At 31.5% G+C, this 23202-nt stretch overlaps 4 protein-coding genes across 4 annotated transcripts; 2 read left to right on the top strand and 2 right to left on the bottom strand.

Annotated features, from left to right (window-relative positions):
• Nucleotides 1-3792: 3792 nt before the first annotated feature.
• On the bottom strand, nt 3793-6732 carry LOC108335320 (transcription elongation factor SPT4 homolog 2). The gene is made up of 6 exons (XM_017571310.2): nt 6543-6732; nt 5782-5885; nt 5611-5702; nt 5460-5515; nt 4754-4815; nt 3793-4022 (listed from the first exon to the last, which is right to left on the bottom strand). Exons 2-6 carry the CDS (start codon nt 5869-5871, stop codon nt 3972-3974), a joined length of 351 nt encoding a protein of 116 aa, XP_017426799.1. The 5' UTR covers nt 5872-5885; nt 6543-6732; the 3' UTR covers nt 3793-3971.
• Nucleotides 6733-8072: 1340 nt separating this feature from the next.
• On the bottom strand, nt 8073-11034 carry LOC108334986 (lysine-specific demethylase JMJ13). The gene is made up of 9 exons (XM_017570905.1): nt 10845-11034; nt 10471-10627; nt 10166-10385; nt 9924-9977; nt 9765-9844; nt 9373-9650; nt 8752-9150; nt 8395-8573; nt 8073-8285 (listed from the first exon to the last, which is right to left on the bottom strand). Exons 1-9 carry the CDS (start codon nt 11032-11034, stop codon nt 8073-8075), a joined length of 1770 nt encoding a protein of 589 aa, XP_017426394.1.
• Nucleotides 11035-18027: 6993 nt separating this feature from the next.
• Nucleotides 18028-18635, top strand: LOC108335366 (peamaclein-like). Its single transcript, XM_017571376.2, has 3 exons — nt 18028-18118; nt 18328-18358; nt 18449-18635. The coding sequence occupies exons 1-3, from the start codon at nt 18053-18055 to the stop codon at nt 18628-18630; spliced, it is 279 nt and encodes a 92-aa protein (XP_017426865.1). The 5' UTR covers nt 18028-18052; the 3' UTR covers nt 18631-18635.
• A 1399-nt stretch (nt 18636-20034) lies between these two features.
• LOC108334747 (chaperone protein dnaJ C76, chloroplastic) lies at nt 20035-23147 on the top strand. Its single transcript, XM_017570684.2, has 4 exons — nt 20035-20577; nt 21391-21647; nt 22060-22240; nt 22373-23147. Exons 1-4 carry the CDS (start codon nt 20158-20160, stop codon nt 22994-22996), a joined length of 1482 nt encoding a protein of 493 aa, XP_017426173.1. The 5' UTR covers nt 20035-20157; the 3' UTR covers nt 22997-23147.
• The last annotated feature ends 55 nt before the right edge of the window (nt 23148-23202 follow it).

The following is a 23202-nucleotide window of genomic DNA, read 5'->3' as shown; positions in this document are numbered from 1 at the left end:
TCCTAATAGCCTCAACTTTGGGAGTTGTGATTGAGGTGTCTGACCCAGCTGATACGATTTCGTTGTCCAAGGGCTTAAGGCTTCCAAATCGAGCAAATCCGTTTGTTCAGGTTACAATGTCTACTAGAGTAGAACATGTTTTTGCGGCTACCGGAGAAGTTCATCTTGAGAGGTGCTTAAAGGATTTAAAGGATAGGTCCTTGATGGTAAGCTTGGAGGTATCGCCTACAAAGATAAAATTCTTTTATCACTGCAACACAATTTGTAACGCTCCAAAAATCAGGGAATCATGACTTATTACAAAAATCGTATTTTTAAAAATCGTAATTTTAAAACCACAATATTTCGAAAGCGTACATAATTAATTCCAAACGTCACAGTTCCAAAATCCTTATCCAATTATATTATTAAAAAATAATTAAAATAACTCCAGTTACATTGTTTTAGAAATCCAAACATAATAACTTTAAAAGAAAATTTCAAGTTTGTCTCCCGTCGTCTCTCGTATCTAGCATGCCTCTAAAACATGTGTAACATTATTTGCTCACGTATAACACATTATACAATCATTGCCGATAATTTCATTCACAACCACACAAACACAAACAAATATGGGGTAAGGTACCAATCAACAAACCATAACAACATAATACATACATATATTGATCATATCTACCATAATCAAACTACTCCATACATAGAAGTATTATCCACAAGATTCCTAATCCTCTGAACACAAACAAATAAACTATCTTTAATTACTCGATCCCTGAGCCTCAATCTTTGATCCTCGATCTTCGATCCTCGATCCTCGGTCTTCAATCCTCAACCCTCGATCTTCGATCCTTGATCCTCAATCTTCGATCCTTGATCCTTGATCTTCAATCATCGATCCTCGATGTCATTACATACATCACAAACATAGACCAATGGTTTATCCATTCATCAACACCTACACTAATTACACCACAATCATAACCCAATCACTAACAATGTAACATCCTTTGGAGCATCATCATTATCATGATTATCACTACTTGTACCTCTATCATGAATATCCCCATCACGAACCAATCATCATGAATATCCTCATCATGATCATCACCATAAGCATCTCCACTCCATGACCTCCATCATGAACGAATTAGTCACACTCTTGTACCTTATCTCACCACACATGTAGTTTTCCCATACAAGTCACATGTAACTTCCCCATATAGACCCGCTCGAGTTGTCCCGCCTTCGCAGCTAAAGGACTTGTCACACAAGAACTAGGCAAAACACCATTCCCCCCACACAAGGAAGGTTCAACACTCAAATTTCACTCCATTTTCTCACACAAGGCTAAAGAGAGTCGTTATCATGTATTGCAGAACAAATAGTCTCAAGATTTATTAGGTACAACAAGTAGACCCATCCTCAACTCTTATGCTCATCAACCACACGTTTAGGTACAACCCAAAGTCACCAATGCTCCATCCTCAATTAAAAGTCAAACCAAATCCTAAACATAGCAACTATTTTCATTCCCTGCTCGACATCACGTTCTACGGCTCATACACTCTTCCCTAATCCAATCTTCATCTAAAAATGAAGTTTCCAACAAAATTGTACTAGGATAATCAATTACCACAAGTGATAATCTATTATTCCAAAAAGGTTTATAATTACACAAATTGAATTGTGATAATCTACTAATCGATTATTCTAGTGGGTTTAAGACATTAAATTTTCCACATTCACAATGTATGAAACGATAATTGATTATTCTAAAGAATAACTACGTTTTAGACAAAAACCCAAGGTCTAAAACCCCATGCATCAATCCCAAAACATGTTTAAACATGCTTTAGACATCATACATGCATTCCAGCAACACATACCCTTGTAACATACTCAAATACATACATTATAACACTCAAATCATTCACAACCCATCATTATGCAAATTACAACCCAAACAACCTAACATATCATCATACTATTCTTTACAACATATATTTACATGGTAAAACTTTCAAACAATATACTTTTAACCCTTCATAGCATTAATACATATTATCATGGGAAAACGTAACAAAGTCATGTATACTTTCATAGGAAAAACCCAACACAAACATGATATAAATCTTGTCACCATACAAAACATATTATTAATCATACACAATTATCAAAACAAACATTAACTTTCAAGATAATCAAAAACACATCATATTCATCATACAATCAAACAAAAAAACAAAGATCTTTACCAATATAGTTGCACCCTCAGATTAATTTTCCTTTGTGAAATATACACTCTATTTATAATAAAAATCTATAAAAAATAATAACAACCAAGTAAAATAAAAAATGTAAATAAGATAAAATAAATTTATTTTAACTTAATCAGAATTAATAAGTACATAAATAATATATTATATTTTATTATCATTATCTAATAATAATATTTAATTATGTATAATAACTGAGCAAAACAACGGCACCGCACTTCCGCCGCCGCTCCGCGTTCCGGTGGAGGGCACGATGCTGCAGAAGCTGAAGGACAACATGGAGAGGCTACCGGAGGATCAGGGGTTCGACGAATTCAAGGATGTCCCAGTCGAGGGTTTTGCCGCGGCGCTGCTGGCCGGGTACGGGTGGAAGGAAGGGATGGGGATTGTAAAGAACGCGAAGGAGGACGTGAAGATTTGGGAGATCAAGCGGGGAAATGCCAAGGAAGGATTTGGTTTTGTTGGTGATTTGTAAACTCACAAGCTCGGATTTCATAATATGGTAATTTGAATTAACTGCTCTGCACCTCAATTTCATAGGACACAAAATGAAAAAAACAAAAAAAAAAAAACATTGAATTTAGAGGAATAACTAAATTAACAAAAAGGGATGTGCGATTATAGAAGAATAAACGGACTTTTTCTTAAAGAATGAAGAAATAAATTTAAACAACGTTATTGTTATTTATTATTTTTATTATAAAAAATTAATAATAGTTTTTTTAATTATAAATAACTTACCGCCCTTATTATTAAGCCTATAATTGGAAATATACGAAACATTTACTGAATTTTAAGGTTTTGTTCTTTTCTTTTAAATTTCTTAATGTTTATAACAATAATTTGATTATTGTTTTAATTATTTATTAATCACTGTTGTTAATATTTTTTTTAAGGAGGGTCTAAGTGAGTTATTGTTATTTTTTTCTAATATATTTAATAAATAAATAACATTTTTAATAAACGATATTTTTCAAAAATGGTTTTTGAACATTTAAAAAACAAAAGTCGAACAAGGTAGAATTCAACTTTCTTAAATTGAAATATAGTTTCAGAAAATTAATTGTTAAACTGTTTTATGTAACAATGAATTAAGTATTTTATAAAAATATTGTTACTTTTTTTATTTTTAAAAAAATGTATAAATATTTTTGGCAATAATTTTGGTTTTTCAAATGTAATTTGATCATTTTCGGCAATTATAACACTGTTTTTTAAAAAAGACCCATATATTGATCCTCATTCACAGGATTTTATTTTTATAGTTATGAGAAGCTTTTTGTCCCTGTAAATTTTTCTGGCTTCAACTCATCATGTGGATAAGAAGCAAACAATTTTAAAGGACCAAATTGACGGAATTACTTAAGCTATATTCTCAATTAAATTTCGAAGCTCTTTCATGAGCTTTCCATCCAAATGAACAAAAATTTTCTTCGTCATAATGATATTTTCCCATACATATTTATTATTCACTATTGACGTCTTCATTGTTGTTGTTTCTACATTTGGCATGGTGAGATTTTCCACATTCTTTTATTTATTTTACTTGGATATTGTTTTCAATGTAGTACCATTTTAATTCCAATAAATATCTCCAATTTTTACAGTATCATTGAAAAAAAAAGTAATAGTGCTCAGAATTCAAATCAAACATGGTCTCTGTCTAAGTTAAAGGATGTCAGCCAATATTAACATATTTCACAGACGTTTGGGAGGGACATACTGCACACGCTCGTCCTCGCATATAGCCTGTAAATAAATAAAAAAATTTATAAATAAACTTACCATTCCATAATGTAACAAGTAATTCATTACTTACATGGCCTCAATCTATACCAAAGAACTTGATCAAAATCCCAACTCCCCAGGAAACTGTATTGAACATAACCCAACTCAATTCAGAGTTTCCCTTCCAATATTTTGGATTTAAAAAAATGAGATTTTCAGCTAACAAAACATTAAATCGCCATATCTTATAACACCCCACTATGTGCAATACCTAAGTAGACAGTCTACAAAAAAAGGTAGCGTTAAAATATGGTTGAAATGAAACACCTAGCGAGAAATGCATGATGGAGAAGTAACTAACTATTTGAATGAGTTCAAATGATGAAGTGTATATAGTGAATCTTGCTTGTTGGAGAGAAGGTTTGATGAAACCCTTAGCAAGAAATGCATGATGAAGTTTTTTAATTTGTTATCTTTTTTCCATTAGCATTCATTTTATTTGAAACTACACCCTCCTCTGTTTCAACACTAGAACTTTATTTTACCAAAACTTAGAAGCAAGGTCTAGGATATATATTGTGACTGGATGAATGGACAAAGTCGATCAAGGTCTAGGATCAAGGTCTAGGTTATATATGGTGACCGAATGAATTGACATAGTCAATCATTGCCTAATACTGTACTAGAAAAGAATAGCTATGAATCCCCTTTAAAAGCATATCATAAAGTATTAGAAATAAAAATATGCAAACCTGCATCTCTTCTGGGAGTGCCTCTGAGACCGCAAGAGTATAAACACCAGGAGCGAATTTTCCTGCAACCCAAATTTTACCACTTAACGGCAATACAAGTTTTCAATTTAGATAGAAATTCAGTATCAAGCAAACAACAAAGTAGAGAACACCATCCATCATTATATTTGTTCCTATTAAAATACAAGTTCACCGGTTTTCAAATTATGTCTTAGATCTTGAAATATGATTATAAAGTTAAAGAATGTGAAATAAAATGAAAAACTTAATAAAAAAATGTCATGATGCATATTCCAAAGAACTAATCCCATCTCATCATAATGTTGCTAAGGGAAAAAATGTCTTTCCATTACATTCGTTTTGATTATTTGTCTTTCAAAGATCGTTTGTCTTTTAAAAGAATATGAAATTATATCTTTTTCACCCGATTTTCACCTTGTTTATAGCCCTTTAGAATCAATAAAAAAATATTTTAAAAATGAAAATAAAAAAATAGTTCAAAATTTGTCCTCAAAATCAAGTGATTGCTGTTCCCAGAAGACATCAACTAAAAAAATGATATAAAAGGACCAAAATGAATCTTTTAAAAGTCAAAGGATCAAAAAGATAAGGGACCGAAAATATATTTTAGTCTAATGAAAAAGAAAACTGAAAGGTAAGGCAAGGAAAAATTGTGATCATTGCAACCAGAGATGATTGGACATACCAATGCGCAACCATCGGGCAGCCCAGCTGCGAGAGGGATCCATAACAGAAATGATCCTGTTGCATAATTAAATGGAAGAAGAAAATCAAAATGAGTACCCAAAAAAAAAAAGTGGAGGAATTTGGACGAAAAACAATCGGCACCAACTAACCCATTAAAATTAGGAGTAGTGCATTCAACAACACGCTCATGATCTTCTTCCATCTTAAAGAACTGGCAGTTCTCACAGCCTGACTCTCGGAACTGTGAAACAACAGCAGAAATTATAAACAAATAAAAGAAAAACAAAAGTGAAACAAAAAATGTTAAAATGGTAAAAGACCTGATCATAGGTTTTGACAAGGCGGCAACGAAGACATGCCCTCAACTCATGGCCAAAGCTAGTAGGAATTTGTGCAGGTGCAATTGCCATTTTCTGTATGTTCACTGATAGACAGAGCAATAAAAAACTAGGGTGAGTTAAATAGAAAGAGTTAGGATTAGGCTAAAAGAAATTTCATTTACGCTGCAAATTATCAAAGTCAGTGTTCACAAAACCACTACCCACAGATCTACTACATGCAACTCTTTAGCCAAGTGGACTTTTTATTTTTCTTTTGGCCTATTCTCAACCAGAATAGAAGAAACGCTGAGAGAGTAAACTGCTCATAACGTACAGTGAGCCTAGCTAATGATTTTCCAAGATGAAATCACATGCACCCAACCTATCTACTGCATACAGATTTTCGCTTCAGAACACTCAGACTCGTGCTACGAAAATCTAGGTTAAGTGTTCAATTCTATTCCCATGATATATAAATTAATTATGTGGCAACCACCAATTCAAATACAGTATAAGGTGAAAGTAATCAACAGACACTGCAATTAGGGCACAGCTGCAAGCTAGGTGGCAAAAATCCTTCTCAAAATATTTGCGAAGCCATGACGGGTTATGGTGGAAGCATAACCAACAAAAATAATATGCAAATGAAATTGAAAAATAATAAAAGACAACCATAGAAATTCAAATTCAAATAAAAATCAGAATCAAAGCATAACACACCAAGAGCAAACATGAAAAAAAAAAACAGAGAGAGGACGAACCACGATAGGTGGACGACGGGAAGACCCAAGGCCGGTGGAGCCGCTGAAAAGGATGAATCAGGTGACGGAAGCGGTGGCACAACAGCAGGTATCTGCGGTGACACGGCAGCAAGGCGGAGTCGATGACAAATGCGTGATTAAGTGAGAAGAATGATTTTTTATTAAGCGTGAGAATTGAGCGAGTATTATGTGGTGGAGAAGTGTAATTAAATAGATCTTATTATTTGATATCTTTAATAATTAGTTATTATATGGTAAGATTTTATATTACCATATCATAAGATATAATATATTTTAAAGGTATTAAATAATTAATATTTATATTATATTAGATTATTTCTGAATATTTTTGAAAGTAATAAAATTTATCTGAAATATATTTTAGATTATTAATTTATAATTTCCTAACTCTGTTCCAGCAGTGTTTTAGATAAAGAAATTTGAAATATATTATCATATCTTGTTTTGTATATTGACACGAGAGGAAAAAAAAGAGAGTAAAATATAAATATTTTGTTAATAATGAGATGACAGAAGAAAGTAGCTTCCTTTTAACATTCACACTTTCCGGAACCATTTTAAAATAATATAGTTCAAAATAAAGATTTCAGATAATATTAAAATTGCATTATGTGAAATTAGTTTTCAATTATTTTAGATTGATACCTCTACAATATCCCATAATAAACATTCTTACGATAAAATAAAATAATGTTTTTGAAACGGTTTAAAATATCTATTTTCGAATAACTTAAAATATCTTTTGATTTAGAATCTTTTAAAATATTTTAACGGCAATGTTTTTTAAGACCTCAAAAGCTTCTTATGTATCAAGCTTTCCCGAGATCTTGAAAAACATTTTTTGGATAAAATACTGCAAAAGTTTTCAATTTTACTTGTTTGGTATGAATATTTTGAAATATATTTTAAATTATTTTAAAAATATTCTTAGTAATAAAAAAATCTTAGTATATCGAGTGTCATAGAATGACACATTCAAACTAGTTCAAATTTAATTTCAAATTATACATTCTAGATATTGTTTAAAATTCTAAATATATTTAATTAAAATATTCTGAAACTTTAAGTAAAGATAGATGTCAACTTTTAAGCCTAACTTAAAGTTGCAGTTAGTTATAATATATAAATTGACTTTACTTTTAATCGAGGTGGGACGTTCCATTTATATTAGAGAAAACAAAAATTATTCAAGAAAATAACAGTAGAGTTAAAAACTGATAAACATTTTATGCTAAACAAAGTTAAAAGAACAAAGACTATAATTCCTTGGTCGAGTTACAACATCAACAATGTTTGTGAACAATGACAATCTTCTCAACATTTAGTGCATCCTGCTGCTAACAAATTTTAGAAATAATACTATATAGAAGAAATGAAAGGGCTAAACCGATATATAGTATGCAAATTTCAAATAATGTATGTTTCAACAAATGAATCAGGAGAAACCTGCATCAATAGTGGCTATCCCTGTGAATTCACTAAGAAGGTTTGTTGCAGGATTTCATAGGATCAATTTGATTTCCGTTTTCTCAAGTTATAAATGATTTCTGGCCTATTGGTACCCTTCACAGATGGAAGCACATTGTTTCTCCAATGCAGCATTCTTGTCTTGTTTTCAACACATTGCTTAATGCAGTCAGCTACTTGTGTTTTCGGTTTAGATGCTGCACATTGAGAATTAGCAGTTCCTCTCACACTGTTTTCTTGCTGCCAAGGATCACCCTGCTTTCAGTTTTAATTTTTTTAAAAATGGAAATGAATTAGACCCCTTTAAGATTTTGAAGTGTCAATGCCAATCCATCAAAATGCCTTTACCAATTTTTCCTCATACCTCAAGATGTTTGATGCATTCATTTCTGTTACAGGAGAGTAAACTTGATACAGAGAATGATTCAGTGCAGCATTTTTTTTTCTGTTGAAAACTTTTGGCAGCTTCTTCCAGTTCCAAAATGTCATTCCTTATGAAAACAGAATAAAATCTTCCACATATACAAGTGTGTGGTGCAATGTCTACATGCCATAATAAACAGATCCAAAAAAAGAAACATGTCATTAGGAATCAGATCATCTTGTTCCTAACAAACTGAAAGTTAATACATCTCAAAGCATCATGAAGTCTACATCTAAGATGTCACTGAAAGCAATTGAAGTAACAATTCTCAAAATGAATATATTGATGATGTCTTACCATGGAAAAGACAAATTGGATGAGAAAAGCAGTACTTGCATAGCAGGTAAGCCACATAACAATCCCTGTGGCATATGCGGCATATCAGCAAACCTGATGTATTTGAATAACTTTGCAAGTTTCTTGAACTCTTCAGTCGCAAAAGGGATATCATATAAAATTGCATAAGATGCAAGAAAGGCTGCACTATAGCTTTATAAGGTGCTGTGTCTTCAGGCTTGTTCTTGGAACTTCTGACTCTTGAGGAGGACTTGTAAACTAACATTGCCTCTTTACAAAGAAGTTCCTCATATGGAATTAAAGGCATCATTCTGAGAAATGCATAACGCCTGCTGGCTGCTGCCCCAAATGGAAACCAATCATCAGTGGCAAAATTTACTGCTTCTCCACAGTTAAAACCTATGATCAACAAAAAGAAGCAAATAATCAATAGAATTTAGACAGTCTTTCTCATGCATGGTGAGATTGTGTACTTTTATAGAAGTTACTTTAGAAGGTATACTTAAAACTATCTCTGATTAGTAAGAACATAAAATCTTTACCTCATCATGCCTGAAAATCAAACTCTAATCCATGTCATGTGTAGTCAAATTCACACATACAAAGAGATTGGAAGATTACCATGACTAAATCCAGCATGATATGCTCTAGGAAAGGTGATGATAAACTCTCCTGGTTTCTGTACAGCCTTGTAAACATCCACATCATGTTGTAACATAACATTTGGTGGGAACATGGTTGTTTTTTGTGCAAGAAACCTGAAAGCTCCATCCTCTCCATGTTTTGTTAAGATCTTATTGCAATACACGTGTTTTAAGACGGTCTTTTCAAAATGAGGGGTTGCATAGCCAGGCACTCCATACCAAGTTTTACTTGCACCTGAGTGATGATAATTTATGCTGTGAAGAAGACAGAAATATGTACACATATATGTGTCAATATCTCAGGCAGGTTAAAGTTAAACAATGATCAATGGATAGGGAAGTGGAAAAGGAGACAATGCTTAGATGTACCTGTACAAATAATGATCTTCTACATGCCATGCAAACATACTGAACAACATTCCAATGTAAAGCATAGGATCAGTTATTCCCTAAAATTTAGAATTGGAATTAGAAAGAAGAAATTTTAACTTTTGAATTCATTTTTGGTTTCCAAGATTGCTTTCTTACGGGAATTTCCTTGTCAACTAAACGTAAGGATGACTGCAGCAGCCGTGAGAAATTCTGAAATCAAATGCAAAATGTTATAAAAGAAAAATACATGCATGAAAAATGTTACTGCAATCAACAATTAATACATTAACATCAGCAGACTCTAATTTTTGAGAAGCAATGACAATCAAAAATCTGTTTCAGGATGGAGATGTTAAAAGAGAACACTACAAAGAAATGGTGTAAGTCAGAAAAACAACCTTCAAATTCCATTTGCTTATTCCAAGCTTGTCATCAGGATCACATGAAAAGGCACTACCTTCAACATTGACTCCATACTCAACTGTTCCCTTCTCTCCATGCATCATCTCATGCCAGAACTCCTTTTCCACACATGAAGAAGAAAGACCTCCAGAACAGTGAAATCTACTGAAAAATGTCTTATTTGCAAGAACCTCAAATTCATGATATGTATATTTTCTGGTTGAAACAGTAACAACAAACACTTATTCTATTTTGCATAAATTAAGCAACACAAAAGCTTAAAAGCATGATATTATTTCACCTGCCACTCATAGAAAAGGTTATTGTTTCCTTCTCATTCCATTTAGACAGACGAAGAGGCTGTAAGTTTGTTTCAAACTTGAAATCCTTTTTCTCTTCCATTAAGACAAAAGCAGCTGGGTTAGAGGCTGCAATTGGAGAAACAATTTTGCATATACCTGAAATATGACAATGAAACAATAATCCTGCAAGTAAAATCAGAAGACAAAAGAAATGCAGAAAGTAACTACTATATTTAGATATTTCTGAACTGCTTGAAAAAATAACTTTGGTTTAAACCTGCAAACTTTTCAATTAAAGATGAAGCCTTACACTATAAACACTACAAACTACCTGTAACTTAAAGAAAAAGATCCATAACCTACTATCACATACCATATTTAGAAGCCTCAGGAGCTATTTTCTGCAGAAAAACTAAAGGATGGTCAAACTCATGCTCTGATGGGTAGTATGTTGGACACTCTGGAATCCTTTTGGTCCATTCTAGATCAGCTAAATCGTATTTGGTCGGTTTGTTGGTTCCATGTCTGGTTGTTGGCTGAGTAATTGAACTTTTACTAGTCATTGTTCTTCCTCTTCTTCCACATCTGAAAACTTTTGGTGCACCCATTTTATTTGGTCTTTTTACATATCAAAGATTACTAGCATCTAATTCTTCTTCATTGCAGGCCTTTTCTCCAGCCTAAAATATAATATACAATTATTAGGTAAATTTGACATTAAGCACTATAAAGTTCACTTGATTGTAACAGTGAAGCAAACATGACAAAATCGGAGAAATTAACTTTGTTTATCATAGAAAGATTTCATGAGATTATCTACATAAAGTGGATGTGAAAAAAGAGTTCCCTTAATCAATTTCCAACAACTTCACAACTACTGCAGTATTTTGAAACATTTTACTTTAATTCTGGATTCCTTTTCAAACAATTCTTGAGTAATAATGGTATAAAATATAAGATTGTTTCTTCAAAATGTCCATGATACCAGGTGTAAAAGCTCATTTAATTTACTAATTCAAACACCCTTTCCCCTTAAAAGGTGAGTTATAACATCACACCAGAAAATCAAAATAATCTTGAAAATCTTGTAGAAATCTGGCATTCAAAACAGGCTTTTAATGGTTGATGCTTGCCTTATTCAATGATACAAAGAAGAATTGATGAGAGGGGTTATAAAAAGAAGAAAGACTAATCTTTATTATGACTAAATAGAATAAAATTATTCATTAATATTTTCCTCTAGAACAGGCTGAATGTAAATCAATGTTCTTAAGTACAAACAAATCTTGTATGATTTTCTGTCATATGTTGGGTACAATACATGACAATAAACCTCAGTGCTTCAAAAAAAATATTAGATCATCTTCAAGTTCTTAGTGAGTTAAAACCAATACAATACTAAGTAACTTCCCACCAGTGAATATATATTTTCAACTTACTAATCCAAAACTGGTAAACTGGTACATGATATCATCATCATCATCCTAATAAGCAAATAAGAATATTAATCAGGATTAAATAACAATCGTATCAAAATTTATACACTATTATGAATAGCCAAATATGGTGACACATGGTTGTAAACCTAATGATAATCTACAAGTATCTTTGTATGCATGGATGACAGATGACAGATGACAGATTTTTACATTTGTTCCCTTTTTCTTGTTCATGTGTTATGCAAAAACCAAAATGGTAGAATGAAGATTCTGTGTTAATGTGGATACAATAGTAGATATATGGCGGAACAAGTTTCTGGAAACTAAAACGTTAACAGTTAACAACAATAGTATATACTTTGTAGTGTTTCAAAACCTGTTGTAACTGTCTGTCTGATAACTTCTTTATCTTTTTTGTCCATGTTATTTGTTAACTTTCAAAAATTTACTAACACAATCATCTATACCTATGTATAAATGTTTCTATTGTGTTGTTCACTTTTTTTTTCACTAGTATCATTTTGTTTAAATTTAACTTATTTTTTAAATTTAATCATTTTTTAAATTTAACTATTTTTTAAATTAAGTAAATAAAATTAATTTACAAAATAAATAAAAATTATTTATAATTAAATTGTAAAAATTATTTATATTTAATTTTATAATTATAATTTTATTATTTTGTTATAAAAAAAAGTAAATACACATTGTGGGCATGTGTTTTTACTAGTTTAAATATAAAAAATTACTCTCAACATTTACTAATACTTAATAGTTACAAAGTGAATATAAAAAAAAAATTAACTTAAAAAAATAATATTGAATTGTTAGAAAAAAAAAATACCCCAAATATGTTACAGACTATATTCTCTTACACTCATGCATCTTTTCTAAATGTAGGACCTAATTATTACATAATTGATTTGGAATTTCCAAATTTTGTTATGTCCATCTTTGCTATTTTCTAATGTAAATTTTGTTTTGTTTTTGAATAAATCTTATACCAATAAAATCAAGTTTTGAATAATCATCCCCTTATAAAATAAAAAAAGTCAATGACATAATTGTATAAATATACCCATAACATTATTAAAGGAGTTTCCTTTTAACTACTCTTTTCCTGTACTCAAATTCTTTCAATTTTGTCCAGTTAGGTACTGTTTTTTCAAACTCCACAAAAACAAATTCATCTAAACAATAAAAATAATACATATAATAAAATTATAAAAAATATTTATTTCTATAAATTTTTTATGCAAATTCTTTCACAATTTTATAATATTTTTATTTCAATTATTATTTAACATCCCAAAATATAACATTAAACTATATAATAATCATCACAGATTTAATATAATAAATCAGTTAGAGAAAGATTATAAAGTAAGATTTATAGTCATAAAAAATAACTATAAATTTAAAACTTTATATATAATATAGTTATGTCAAAACTATACACAAGAGTGGTAATCTCAACCACAAAACAAAACAAAGCTAGTACGAATAAAGCTACTACTATATCTTAGCATCAGGGATATCTTCACCGAGAACCTGCTCAACTGAAACCTTATCACCCTCTACTCACACCCACCAGATGATTATCGCCACAAATGAAGAACAAGCACATACAAACAGTACACAAACACAAGTAGCCCTCGTTACTCTGACTAGAACCGAGTTTCACTCACTCTTGGTTGCATAATATTTTTTACCACTCTTGGTATCCCTAGACACTCCTGACATTTTTCTGATACATTGTCTAGTTGAGTTTTATCCACTCTTGATTTTCACTAGACGAACTCGTCTAGCTACTGTTTAACCCAATCGAGATAAACGTAAAGTGTTTGAATTCTCTTCAGAATTTACAATCAATCAGATTTTGTACAAGTCCTTAGACCGTTACTCTCGTAGAGAGAATATGTATATAATACAATTCAATCTAACAGACTCTCATAAATTTCCTTTCTTCTTACAAATGTAAGCTTATAATTCAATGAAGCTTGAGAGTATTTCTTTTCTCTTTTGAGCTTTTCTTTTCCTCATAGATATTTTCTTTCGTATTTGTGTGCTTATTCTCTTGCTCTTTTCTTTGACATTTTTCAATATATATGCTTCAAGAAAATGTTCGTTAGATAGTACTTTGCTTTGATCTTCAGATCTTCTTAGCCTTGTCGTAGGTAGCAGTCGTTGGTTAAACTCAACTTGTTAGAACAAACATGTTTTTTCAGTTCTATATCAAAAGTAGGTTGTACAAACTTTTTAGCGCGACTTTTGATAGAGTGAACATTCTGTGAATGTCTTGTTTGTCTCTAACGTTCACTTTTGATTTGTATAGGATGAAGATATGTATGCAACATATATGTCTTTTCTCTTACACTTTTGTTGTTTTTAAATGTTAAGCATTTAATGACATTTAAAGCATGTTCAGAACAATAAAATGCTTTTCATGTTTTCTATCGTTAAGGTAGGATTTTGTCATTTAAGTTCTTCAGTAAGATAACAAGCAGTTGATGAAGGAGATCGTTTGGCATATGGTATCGTCTAACCTATAAATGTTTCTTTAAGTTATTTTTGTTTCGTTCAAAACACGTTTAGCAATGTATCTTTCAACACAAGTTTTTAGAACATCGTTTAAGAATTTTAGTGTAGATTCCAAAAATCTTTTTACACTTTCATCTATCAAGATATATTGATATTTTGTTTGATCATCGCTTAGCAATGTATAACACGAGTTGCATTCAACAAGACTCTCATTGACGCATTAAATAAGGAAACTATTTAGTGGTGTGTTTGTTCATGTATTGTTGTGTTTGTTGAAGTTTTTCTCAAGGTATTTAAATTTTGCAAAGTTTTTTCAAAAACCACTTATATTTTAGCTATATTGTTTTTCTAATGATAACACTTTGTCATATGTTCATTTCTTTTATTGTTGTTTATTAAACTTTAAAACATATAAAGACGTTTGGACAATTCAATCTTATAGACGATCTTGTCTTAACATGAAATCCATGATCAATATGACAAAGCTTTGATTCCATGTTATGAAAGCTCAAACAAGGAGGAGGTAAAAAGAAAGATAACATATAAAGAAGATATTATTACTAATTGAAAAAGAACACAAAATAAATAAAAAAATTCCATTTTTCAATTACATGAATAGATCTAATACATATTATCAATTTCGTGAGACTATATAAAATAACTTTTTGAATTTTTATATTTTTTCACTAACTTTTATTATCTCCTTGAATATATATTAGTTTGAGATTTTGTAAACATTAAACTGACAATGTATTAGTTAAACAAAGCTAACCAAATGTATTAGATGAATTGTTGTAACTTTATAAACATGAGTTTTTGTATAATCTCGCGAAATCAAACGTATATATGTGTTATCGATCTATATTCTTGATGAACGGAATGTGTGAAATAATTAAAAGAAGATGAGGATGAAAGAACAAAAGAAATTGTTGGTGAATAAGAATATTATATTGAAGTTGAATTAGGGACACTTAGGTGTTCCATTCTTGGTTTTCCAGTTGTTATAACATGAACATTCTTCCTTGTTACCATAGGTTCCAGACGGAACACATAAACATTTTTTACAACACAAATTACAGTAGTTGAGACACATCTTCTGAGCTGCACTCTTTGAACAACGATAATCGCATTTCCTCGAACATTCTGAAATCATTCATGTAACAAATTTCAATTCATAAGATTCAATTTAAATTGTAATTTATCATCTGTCAAAAATTTCATCAAAACAAATACCTTTTAGTGTAACAGATCCTTTGCCACCACACTGTACATGTACAATAGAGAAACTTTATAAGCAACATTTTCCTATATACCAATAATCTTAAAAGACTTTGAAATATAGATATATATTAAGAAATAAAGTTTAAGTATAACTCAATTTTATAAAATAAAATTATAAAATAAAATTCATATCTATTTATATAGTTTGAATTGACTTTTTAATAAATATGAAACTTTCAAAATAATATAAAAGGAAACATAAAAATATGACTTATATAAGCTAGTTGAGTGACAAAAGCCATGGCGAAAAGAAAAATAAAGATGCACACAAAGTTAGTCATATTATTTGACTTAAGAAATATTTTTCCAAAATGAAACAAAATTTAAGTGAGTCAAAAGCCACATAAACAGAGGAGTTATATAGACAAATATCCTCACTCTATTTCAATTTGATAATTATGATTTTTGTATCTATTCACATTAATATATTCATGCCAACTCATCTAAGTAAACTACATCAATATTCATAGACTATTGTCTAGATCGAGTTTATCCACTCCTAATCATGTATTTTTACATCACTCCTGATCTCCTAAACAACACATCCACTTCCAGTTTAGCCTTTTTAAGATTTAACCGAGTATTCTCACCGTTTCTAGTTATAACGAGTATTAGCATTACTTATTGTTACAATGAGTATTAATATTATTTCTGGTTCTCTAGTCAATATGACTAAAACAAGTTTAGTCTCTCAATAATCTAACCCTAGACACTATTTAATTTGAGGTTACCCATTCTTGATTATTGAGTATTCTAACCACTCCAGGATCAACTTTTAATGCAAATCAACCACGAACCCGAACAACTTCAACCACTGAAGGAACCTTGCACTAGATGTAGATAGAAATAGGACGCAGGGGAAGGAGGTGGAAGATAGAAATAGGATGAAGCTGAGGGGAGTGTTGCGACTTTTGAGAGCAAAGTAATAGTGAGTGCAGAGAGGTTAGGGTTTTTTAGGTTTAGTCAAAGAGAATCTTAGTCAAAGGGAATCTCTGTCAAATTGGAAGTTTGAATTTTTCAAACTTTTTATCTAAGGTAAAAAGCATTCACTAGAGGACAAATTTGCATTTTTAAGAAAATTGGAGGTACAGGAAGAAAGATGGGAAGGTGCAGGAGAAACACCCTTCGTCTTTTCTTCATGAACTCCTATAATTATTTTAGATTAATACTCATATTTATCATTATTTCAAGACTTAGAATATTATAATATTTTTCCAGTGACATTAGCGTAGGAACAAAATTTAAAATAGTGTGTTCCGGTAAGGTTTGGAGGTCCCCTACTAAAACATTCCTGGTTGTATTAAAGACTGGGTGGACGTTAAAGACCGGACGGACAAACGTTGTTCAAAGCACTTCAGGTTGAAGACCAGGCGGACGCTGCTCTAAGCGGACGGACATTGGGAGTTGGACGAACATTGAAGCGGACGGGTGGTTCTTGTAGCGGACGGGTGCCGAAGACTTGTCGAACGTAGCTCCAACCGGACGGACGTTGGGAGCTAGATGAAAGTTGAAGCGGACGGGCGATTCTTGTAGCGGACGGGTGTCGAAGACTTGTCGAACGTAGCTCCAAGCGGACGGACGTTGCGCTTTGGATGAACGTTGAAGCTGACGGGCGATTCTTGTAGCGGACGGGTGTCAAAGACTTGTCAGACGTAGCTCCAAGCGGGCGGACGTTAGGAGCTGGACGAACGTTGAAGCGAACGATTCTTGTGGCGGACAGGTGTTGAAGACTTGTCGGACGTAGCTCACTCTCCCTCCTTCTCCAAGCCAGATGGGGGCATACCTGTTAAAGGTGATCCGACGTTCAAGTCAATAAAATGACCGAACAGTTATAACAATAGATGCAGGTAATGCATAATATGAAGCGTGTGCAATCTGGTCCGAAGTCATACCTGAAACCTTTATTTATACTAGTTGTGATGGGCTTATGGATTTTTACCTTTCCTTATAACGGCCCAATGACACCTTAGCGTGCATTAGAATGTTAATGAGTTATTTTGAAAAAAAAAATTATCTTGAAAATATATATTTATATGAACAACAACAAAATATTAATTAACTATTTGCGTTATAAGATCATTGACTTGGATTAAAAAGTTATAAAATAGGATACGAAGAGGTATACTTAATAAAGAAGTTAAAACATTGAATATCTATTTAACTATCCATTAATGAGATGACACTAATATATTAATGTGAATAGAGACAAAATGCATAATTATCAAATTGAATTAGGAGGGTCTAGGCTTTATATAACTCATCCACCTCCGTAGTCTTTTGACTCATTCATTTTCTTATAAGATCCCTCTACTCAAGCACTATGACTAAATTTATATACGTCTTTATTCTCTTTCTTGTCATGACTTTTGTCACTCACATTGCTTATGTGAGTCATGTTTATGTTTCTTTTTATGCTTTTAGAAACAAAGCCAATTAACAATATAAAGTATATGCAAATTTCATCTTGTAAGTTAATTTTGTGAGATTGATTTATGCTTAAAAGTTCATTTCTTAACATATACTTATATTTCTAAGTCTTTTAAGATTATTGGTACAACATATGAAAGTGTTGCTTATAAATTTTTTCTCTTGTAGGGTGGTAGCGAAGGATCTCTTACACCAAAAGGTATTTGTTTTGATGAAATTTTCAAAAGATGATAAATTAGGATTTAAATTGAATATTATGAATTGAAATGTGTTACATGAATTATTTCAGAATGTCCAAGAAAATGTGACTATCGTTGTTCAAAGACTTGGGTTAAGAAGAGGTGTCTCACCTATTGTAATTTGTGTTGTGAAAAATGTTTATGTGTTCCGTCTGGAACTTACGGTAACAAGAAAGAATGTCCATGTTATAACAACTGGAAATCCAAAAATGGAAAACCAAAGTGCCCTTGATTCAAGTTCAATATAACATTCTTCTTCACCAATAAACTTTTTTTTCTTTCTCAACTTTTATCTATCTTTGTTCTTTCATACTCATCTTTTTCTAATTCATTCACTCATTTCATTCATCAAGAATGTAGATTGACAACACAAATATATCTTTGATTTTGTGATATTATACAAAACTCGTGTATTTGTAACATTATGACAATTCATCTAATACACTTGGTCTGCTTTTTTGCTTTTTAACTAATAGAATATCAGTTTAATGTTTACAAAATGTCAAACTAGAGATTTTCAAGTTGGTTTCCCAGTTTTATTTTTACTCATTCGGATCTCAATTTAAAAAATTAATGTAAATTGATAATTTTCTTGAGTATTGCAATAAAATTACATATGTCATATGTTAATTCTTGTTTCTTTCTGTTTCTCTTTAATTTTTTTTTTAAATCGTCACCATGATTGTCATAATGTTGTAGTGACAGTGTCACCTGTCAATAGTATCTTTTATTATCTTATATTCATTTTAATCTTTATATTTATTATTTTGGTTCAATTAAGTTTTTTTTAAATAGAACAATTTTATCCTTTTCCAAATTAAAATTAAATTAAATTTGTATATAAATGTTATAATAACTGTTTTATTAACATTTACATTTTTATTAAATATTTCTGGAATTATTTTTAAATCAATTCGTAGAAATTATTAAATGTTATACTGCTAATTTATTTTATAAATTTATATACTATTATTTGGAATATGAATTCAAATAAAAAATAATATTAAAGTATGGTGCAATAAAATATCAATACAAATAAATTTAAAATTAAAAAAATTTAATGTAAAATATAAATTAAATAAACTTAATTTTTTAAATATTTTATTAGCTCTTTTTATAACTAGATTCCTTGATAATAAGTAGAGTAACAAAATGAAAAATTACATATAAAAGATTCAATCTTAAATCAAATAATTATATTTTTAATAATAAAGTTAGAGTTAGTTTAAAAATAATTTTAAAAATATTTATTATAAATATCATTATAACATTTGTATAAAATTAAATTTGATTTTAATTTAAAAAAACAAAATTATTTTATTTAAAAAATTAAACAATATAATAAATATATATACTGAATTGAATATATGACAATGAAACTTAATTTCGATACTAATACGTGATATTACTATTATCATATTACACAAAATTATTAACTGACACGTGAATAATATTTTTAAATTACAAAATAAAAAATATAAAACAAAAATGACACATGACATATATAATATTATTACTACATTACTAACAAATGACCAAATTACATTAATACTTTAAAAGTTTAGATTTAATATTAAAAGACAAAAACAAAGTTAGAAAATGAAATCTTAAAAGATCTACTTTATGTTGAAATATAAGTATCTTGCATCCTTTTCAGGAAAAGTTACATGAGAATGCAAAATATCTTGCATGGTTCGCTGTCGTGGGTCATGTTCTTATATTACAGTACCAAAGTTTTCAAACTCTACGATATGATACGATGATGTCTTATCCTCTTTCCTTGCCTTGTTCTTCTCACACTCATTCTTCCCTCAACACCAACATCGCCATGAACATGGCGACTGCTTCATCTGCATCTCTATGTTTTCCTTCACACATCATCAAAAAACCACTGGGATCTTCAAGCCTCCACAAGTCTTTTGCCAAGTCTAATGCATCCACCTCCACCCTCACATGCAAGGCATCATCATCATCATCATCGGTGATAAACTTTGACTTGTATGACCTTCTGGGCATAGACAGCTCGTGTGATCAGTCAGAGGTGAAAGTGGCATATCGCAATCTTCAGAAGCGCTGCCACCCTGACATTGCTGGCCCTTCTGGTCATGACATGGCCATCATACTTAATGAAGCTTATTCCATTCTCTCTGACCCGAATGCACGCCATGCCTATGATAAGGTTTTTTCTCTTCTAAAGTTCATGTTGAGGTTAATATATTGTGTCAATAAATCAATTTGATCCGTCTTCTACAATTGAGTCCAAGTTTAGATTCACAAACTGTTCAATCGAAATTTCGAACTGGGTAAGGACATAGTTCCACACGAACATCCTCCTAGCTTCAATTCCCTCAAATTCTAGGATTTCTTCTTTGAGGGAATTCAATAAAGCCAAATCTTTCATTACTCATCTCGTGTTATGATGTTCCTGTCAATTCATCACTTGTGTTTCTATGACTAATTGATCTTTTCTTCTATCCAATTCAAGTTTTAGGAGCAGTTTGGATGAGCAAAGGTTGTTGATTTTTACAACAATTATCATAAAAGTCATAATTTTGTGGTTTTTATAGACAAAAGTTAGAAGAGATTTTTCGAGAAAGCTAAGGAGCTTGTTGATTTTTACAACAATTATCACAAAAGTCATAATTTTGATTGATTAATAGTTTGAGTCAAAGGAAATTAAACTCTTATGGTTGTCTGTTAATCTGAACATACACCAGAAATTTGACTCATTTTGTCTGGTGTTTTTTTCCTTTGAAGTGTTTGTTCAGGAGTTTATCAAAAGTGGGGCTTACTCCATTTCTGGTCTTTGATTATAAAATAGTATTTGGGTCGGAGATGGATACACTGCTTGTCTCATGAGACAAAGAAAAGCAGAAAATCATGAAATACTGCGTTTGAACTGACAGAATGTGTCAGTGAGTCCATGTTTTTGGATAGTGTTTCAATTTGTTTGGGTTGGTTGTTTATTCAAGAAAGTGTTCATGTGGTGCAGGAGCAAGCAAAGAGTTCAGAATTCAAAGGCTTCACTGGCAGACCCATATACTCGGTTTGGTGTGGATCAGAAAGTGAGCAGCGAGCAATATTTGTAGACGAGATCAAATGTGTTGGTTGCCTGAAATGTGCACTGTTAGCTGAAAAGACTTTTGCTGTTGAATCAGTTTATGGAAGAGCAAGAGTTGTTGCTCAGTGGGCTGATTCCCCACAAAAAATTGATGAGGCAATAGAATCTTGCCCTGTCAATTGCATTTCGTAAGTCTGTATGTACTATTCCATATTTGGTTTCATATTTTGGGAATTTTATATAGTGTTCTACTTCGGTCACCAAGACAAACCATCAGCTCTGATATCACTGTTAGATCTATCGAGAAGGGGGTTCACTGGAAAGATACAAACATCAATGAGATCCAACCATATAAAGGATTGACATTACTCTCTATCCAACACCTTAAGACAATATTAATGGGTCTTTCATCCTTATATAATGCTTTACTTTCTCATTTCTATCCAATATTGGACTTAGACTCACACTTGGATTTCAACAAATTCACGTTGACTTTTGTTGTTTTGTTGTTAATATGGAAAGTATCTTGGTCAGGAGTTTTTAAATCATGATTCTCCCTTTTTCATTTTACATGTGACTAATCATTCTTCTGCTTTATAGAGTTGTTGAGAGGTCCAACCTTGCAGCTTTGGAGTTCTTGATGTCCAAGCAACCACGTGGCAATGTAAGAGTAGGTGCAGCTCATACAGCAGGAGCTCGTGTTGCTAACATATTTGTAGACGTGGAGAAGTTTCAGACTAGATTCCAGGAATCAAAGGAAAAAGCTTCTAAGTATTCTAAGGTTAGTTTGAAATGAGAGAGCAAGAAAAGACATAACAAAATTGTTTTCATTATGCTAAAACTTCCATACTTGCATTCTTAACTCAGTATTCATTCTCCATTTTGTGGATTAACTTGAGTACATTTCTCACAGGAAACAGACCTCCAAAGAGAATCGAGAATGTCAGCAATTCAAGCAATAAGATCAATTTCCAATTGGTTATACTGGCAAACACCTAGCTCAACAAGTGGCTCATCAAAATCTGAAAAAAGCATGACAAGAGTTGTCTATAAATTGCCTGAACCAGATATCAGCAAGCTCAGAGACGCAGCTGCAAGGAAGAAAGTCAGAGAAAGGACAAGGACCAAACATCAAGCCCCATTAAATAGTATTCATCCAGAGGATTATTGGACTCCTTCAACTCATGTTCTTCCTTCTTCAACTACAACTACTGCAACTCCAACCCCACCTAAGAAGCCTTCAGTTACCACTAAAGGACAGAAAAACACAAAGGAAAGTGATCATGAATCATATGAGAATCAAAATAGCCCTATTAGATGGGGACTACCAATGGTTACTGCATTGACTGCAGTGGTTACAGTTCATGTGCAGACAATTGGGTCAACACATGAGTTGCAAGAACATGTGGGTGGTTCTCTTGCTCTGGATATTGTTAATAGCTCTTGGTTGCAGGGCATGCTGGCAGCAGCTACATGGTACATGATTGGAATGGCAATTACAGAACTTTTGGTCTTAATTGGAAGTAAAAATAGATAGAAGTACATATTAGGTACTTTAAAGTTTAGTAGCAAATATATAGATACAAGTAATAAGGTGTAAGGTATATAAAATTGCACATGAATCACAGTAGATTATGTATAAGAACTTCTCCATTAAGAATGCCATACTTCATCCCATTTTACTTTCACTCTGTTTAGCACAAGAATTAGGAAATGCTATCCCATTTTCTTTCACTCTGTTAT

The sequence above is a fragment of the Vigna angularis genome, chromosome 10, assembly GCF_016808095.1.
Source record: "Vigna angularis cultivar LongXiaoDou No.4 chromosome 10, ASM1680809v1, whole genome shotgun sequence".
NCBI lineage: Eukaryota > Viridiplantae > Streptophyta > Magnoliopsida > Fabales > Fabaceae > Vigna > Vigna angularis.
Note: the sequence above shows the minus strand (reverse complement) of the source record. Positions and strands in the feature narration are given on the sequence as shown.

Bases quoted from the DNA above. Each gene is read 5' to 3' on its own strand.
- LOC108335320 (XM_017571310.2), bottom strand. From the start codon at position 5,871: ATGGCAATTGCACCTGCACAAATTCCTACTAGCTTTGGCCATGAGTTG. The intron at 5,703-5,781 runs GTCTTTTACCAT...GTTGTTTCACAG, and splicing joins TTGTCAAAACCTATGATCAG to TTCCGAGAGTCAGGCTGTGA. The intron at 5,516-5,610 runs GTTAGTTGGTGC...ATTATGCAACAG, and splicing joins ACTACTCCTAATTTTAATGG to GATCATTTCTGTTATGGATC.
- LOC108334747 (XM_017570684.2), top strand. From the start codon at position 20,158: ATGATGTCTTATCCTCTTTCCTTGCCTTGTTCTTCTCACACTCATTCT. The intron at 20,578-21,390 runs GTTTTTTCTCTT...CATGTGGTGCAG, and splicing joins CACGCCATGCCTATGATAAG to GAGCAAGCAAAGAGTTCAGA. The intron at 21,648-22,059 runs GTAAGTCTGTAT...TCTGCTTTATAG, and splicing joins TGCCCTGTCAATTGCATTTC to AGTTGTTGAGAGGTCCAACC.
- LOC108335366 (XM_017571376.2), top strand. From the start codon at position 18,053: ATGACTAAATTTATATACGTCTTTATTCTCTTTCTTGTCATGACTTTT. The intron at 18,119-18,327 runs GTGAGTCATGTT...TTTCTCTTGTAG, and splicing joins TTGTCACTCACATTGCTTAT to GGTGGTAGCGAAGGATCTCT. The intron at 18,359-18,448 runs GTATTTGTTTTG...GAATTATTTCAG, and splicing joins AGGATCTCTTACACCAAAAG to AATGTCCAAGAAAATGTGAC.
- LOC108334986 (XM_017570905.1), bottom strand. From the start codon at position 11,034: ATGACTAGTAAAAGTTCAATTACTCAGCCAACAACCAGACATGGAACC. The intron at 9,845-9,923 runs GTAAGAAAGCAA...TCTAAATTTTAG, and splicing joins TAGTTGACAAGGAAATTCCC to GGAATAACTGATCCTATGCT. The intron at 9,151-9,372 runs GTAATCTTCCAA...TGTTGATCATAG, and splicing joins TCATGCTGGATTTAGTCATG to GTTTTAACTGTGGAGAAGCA.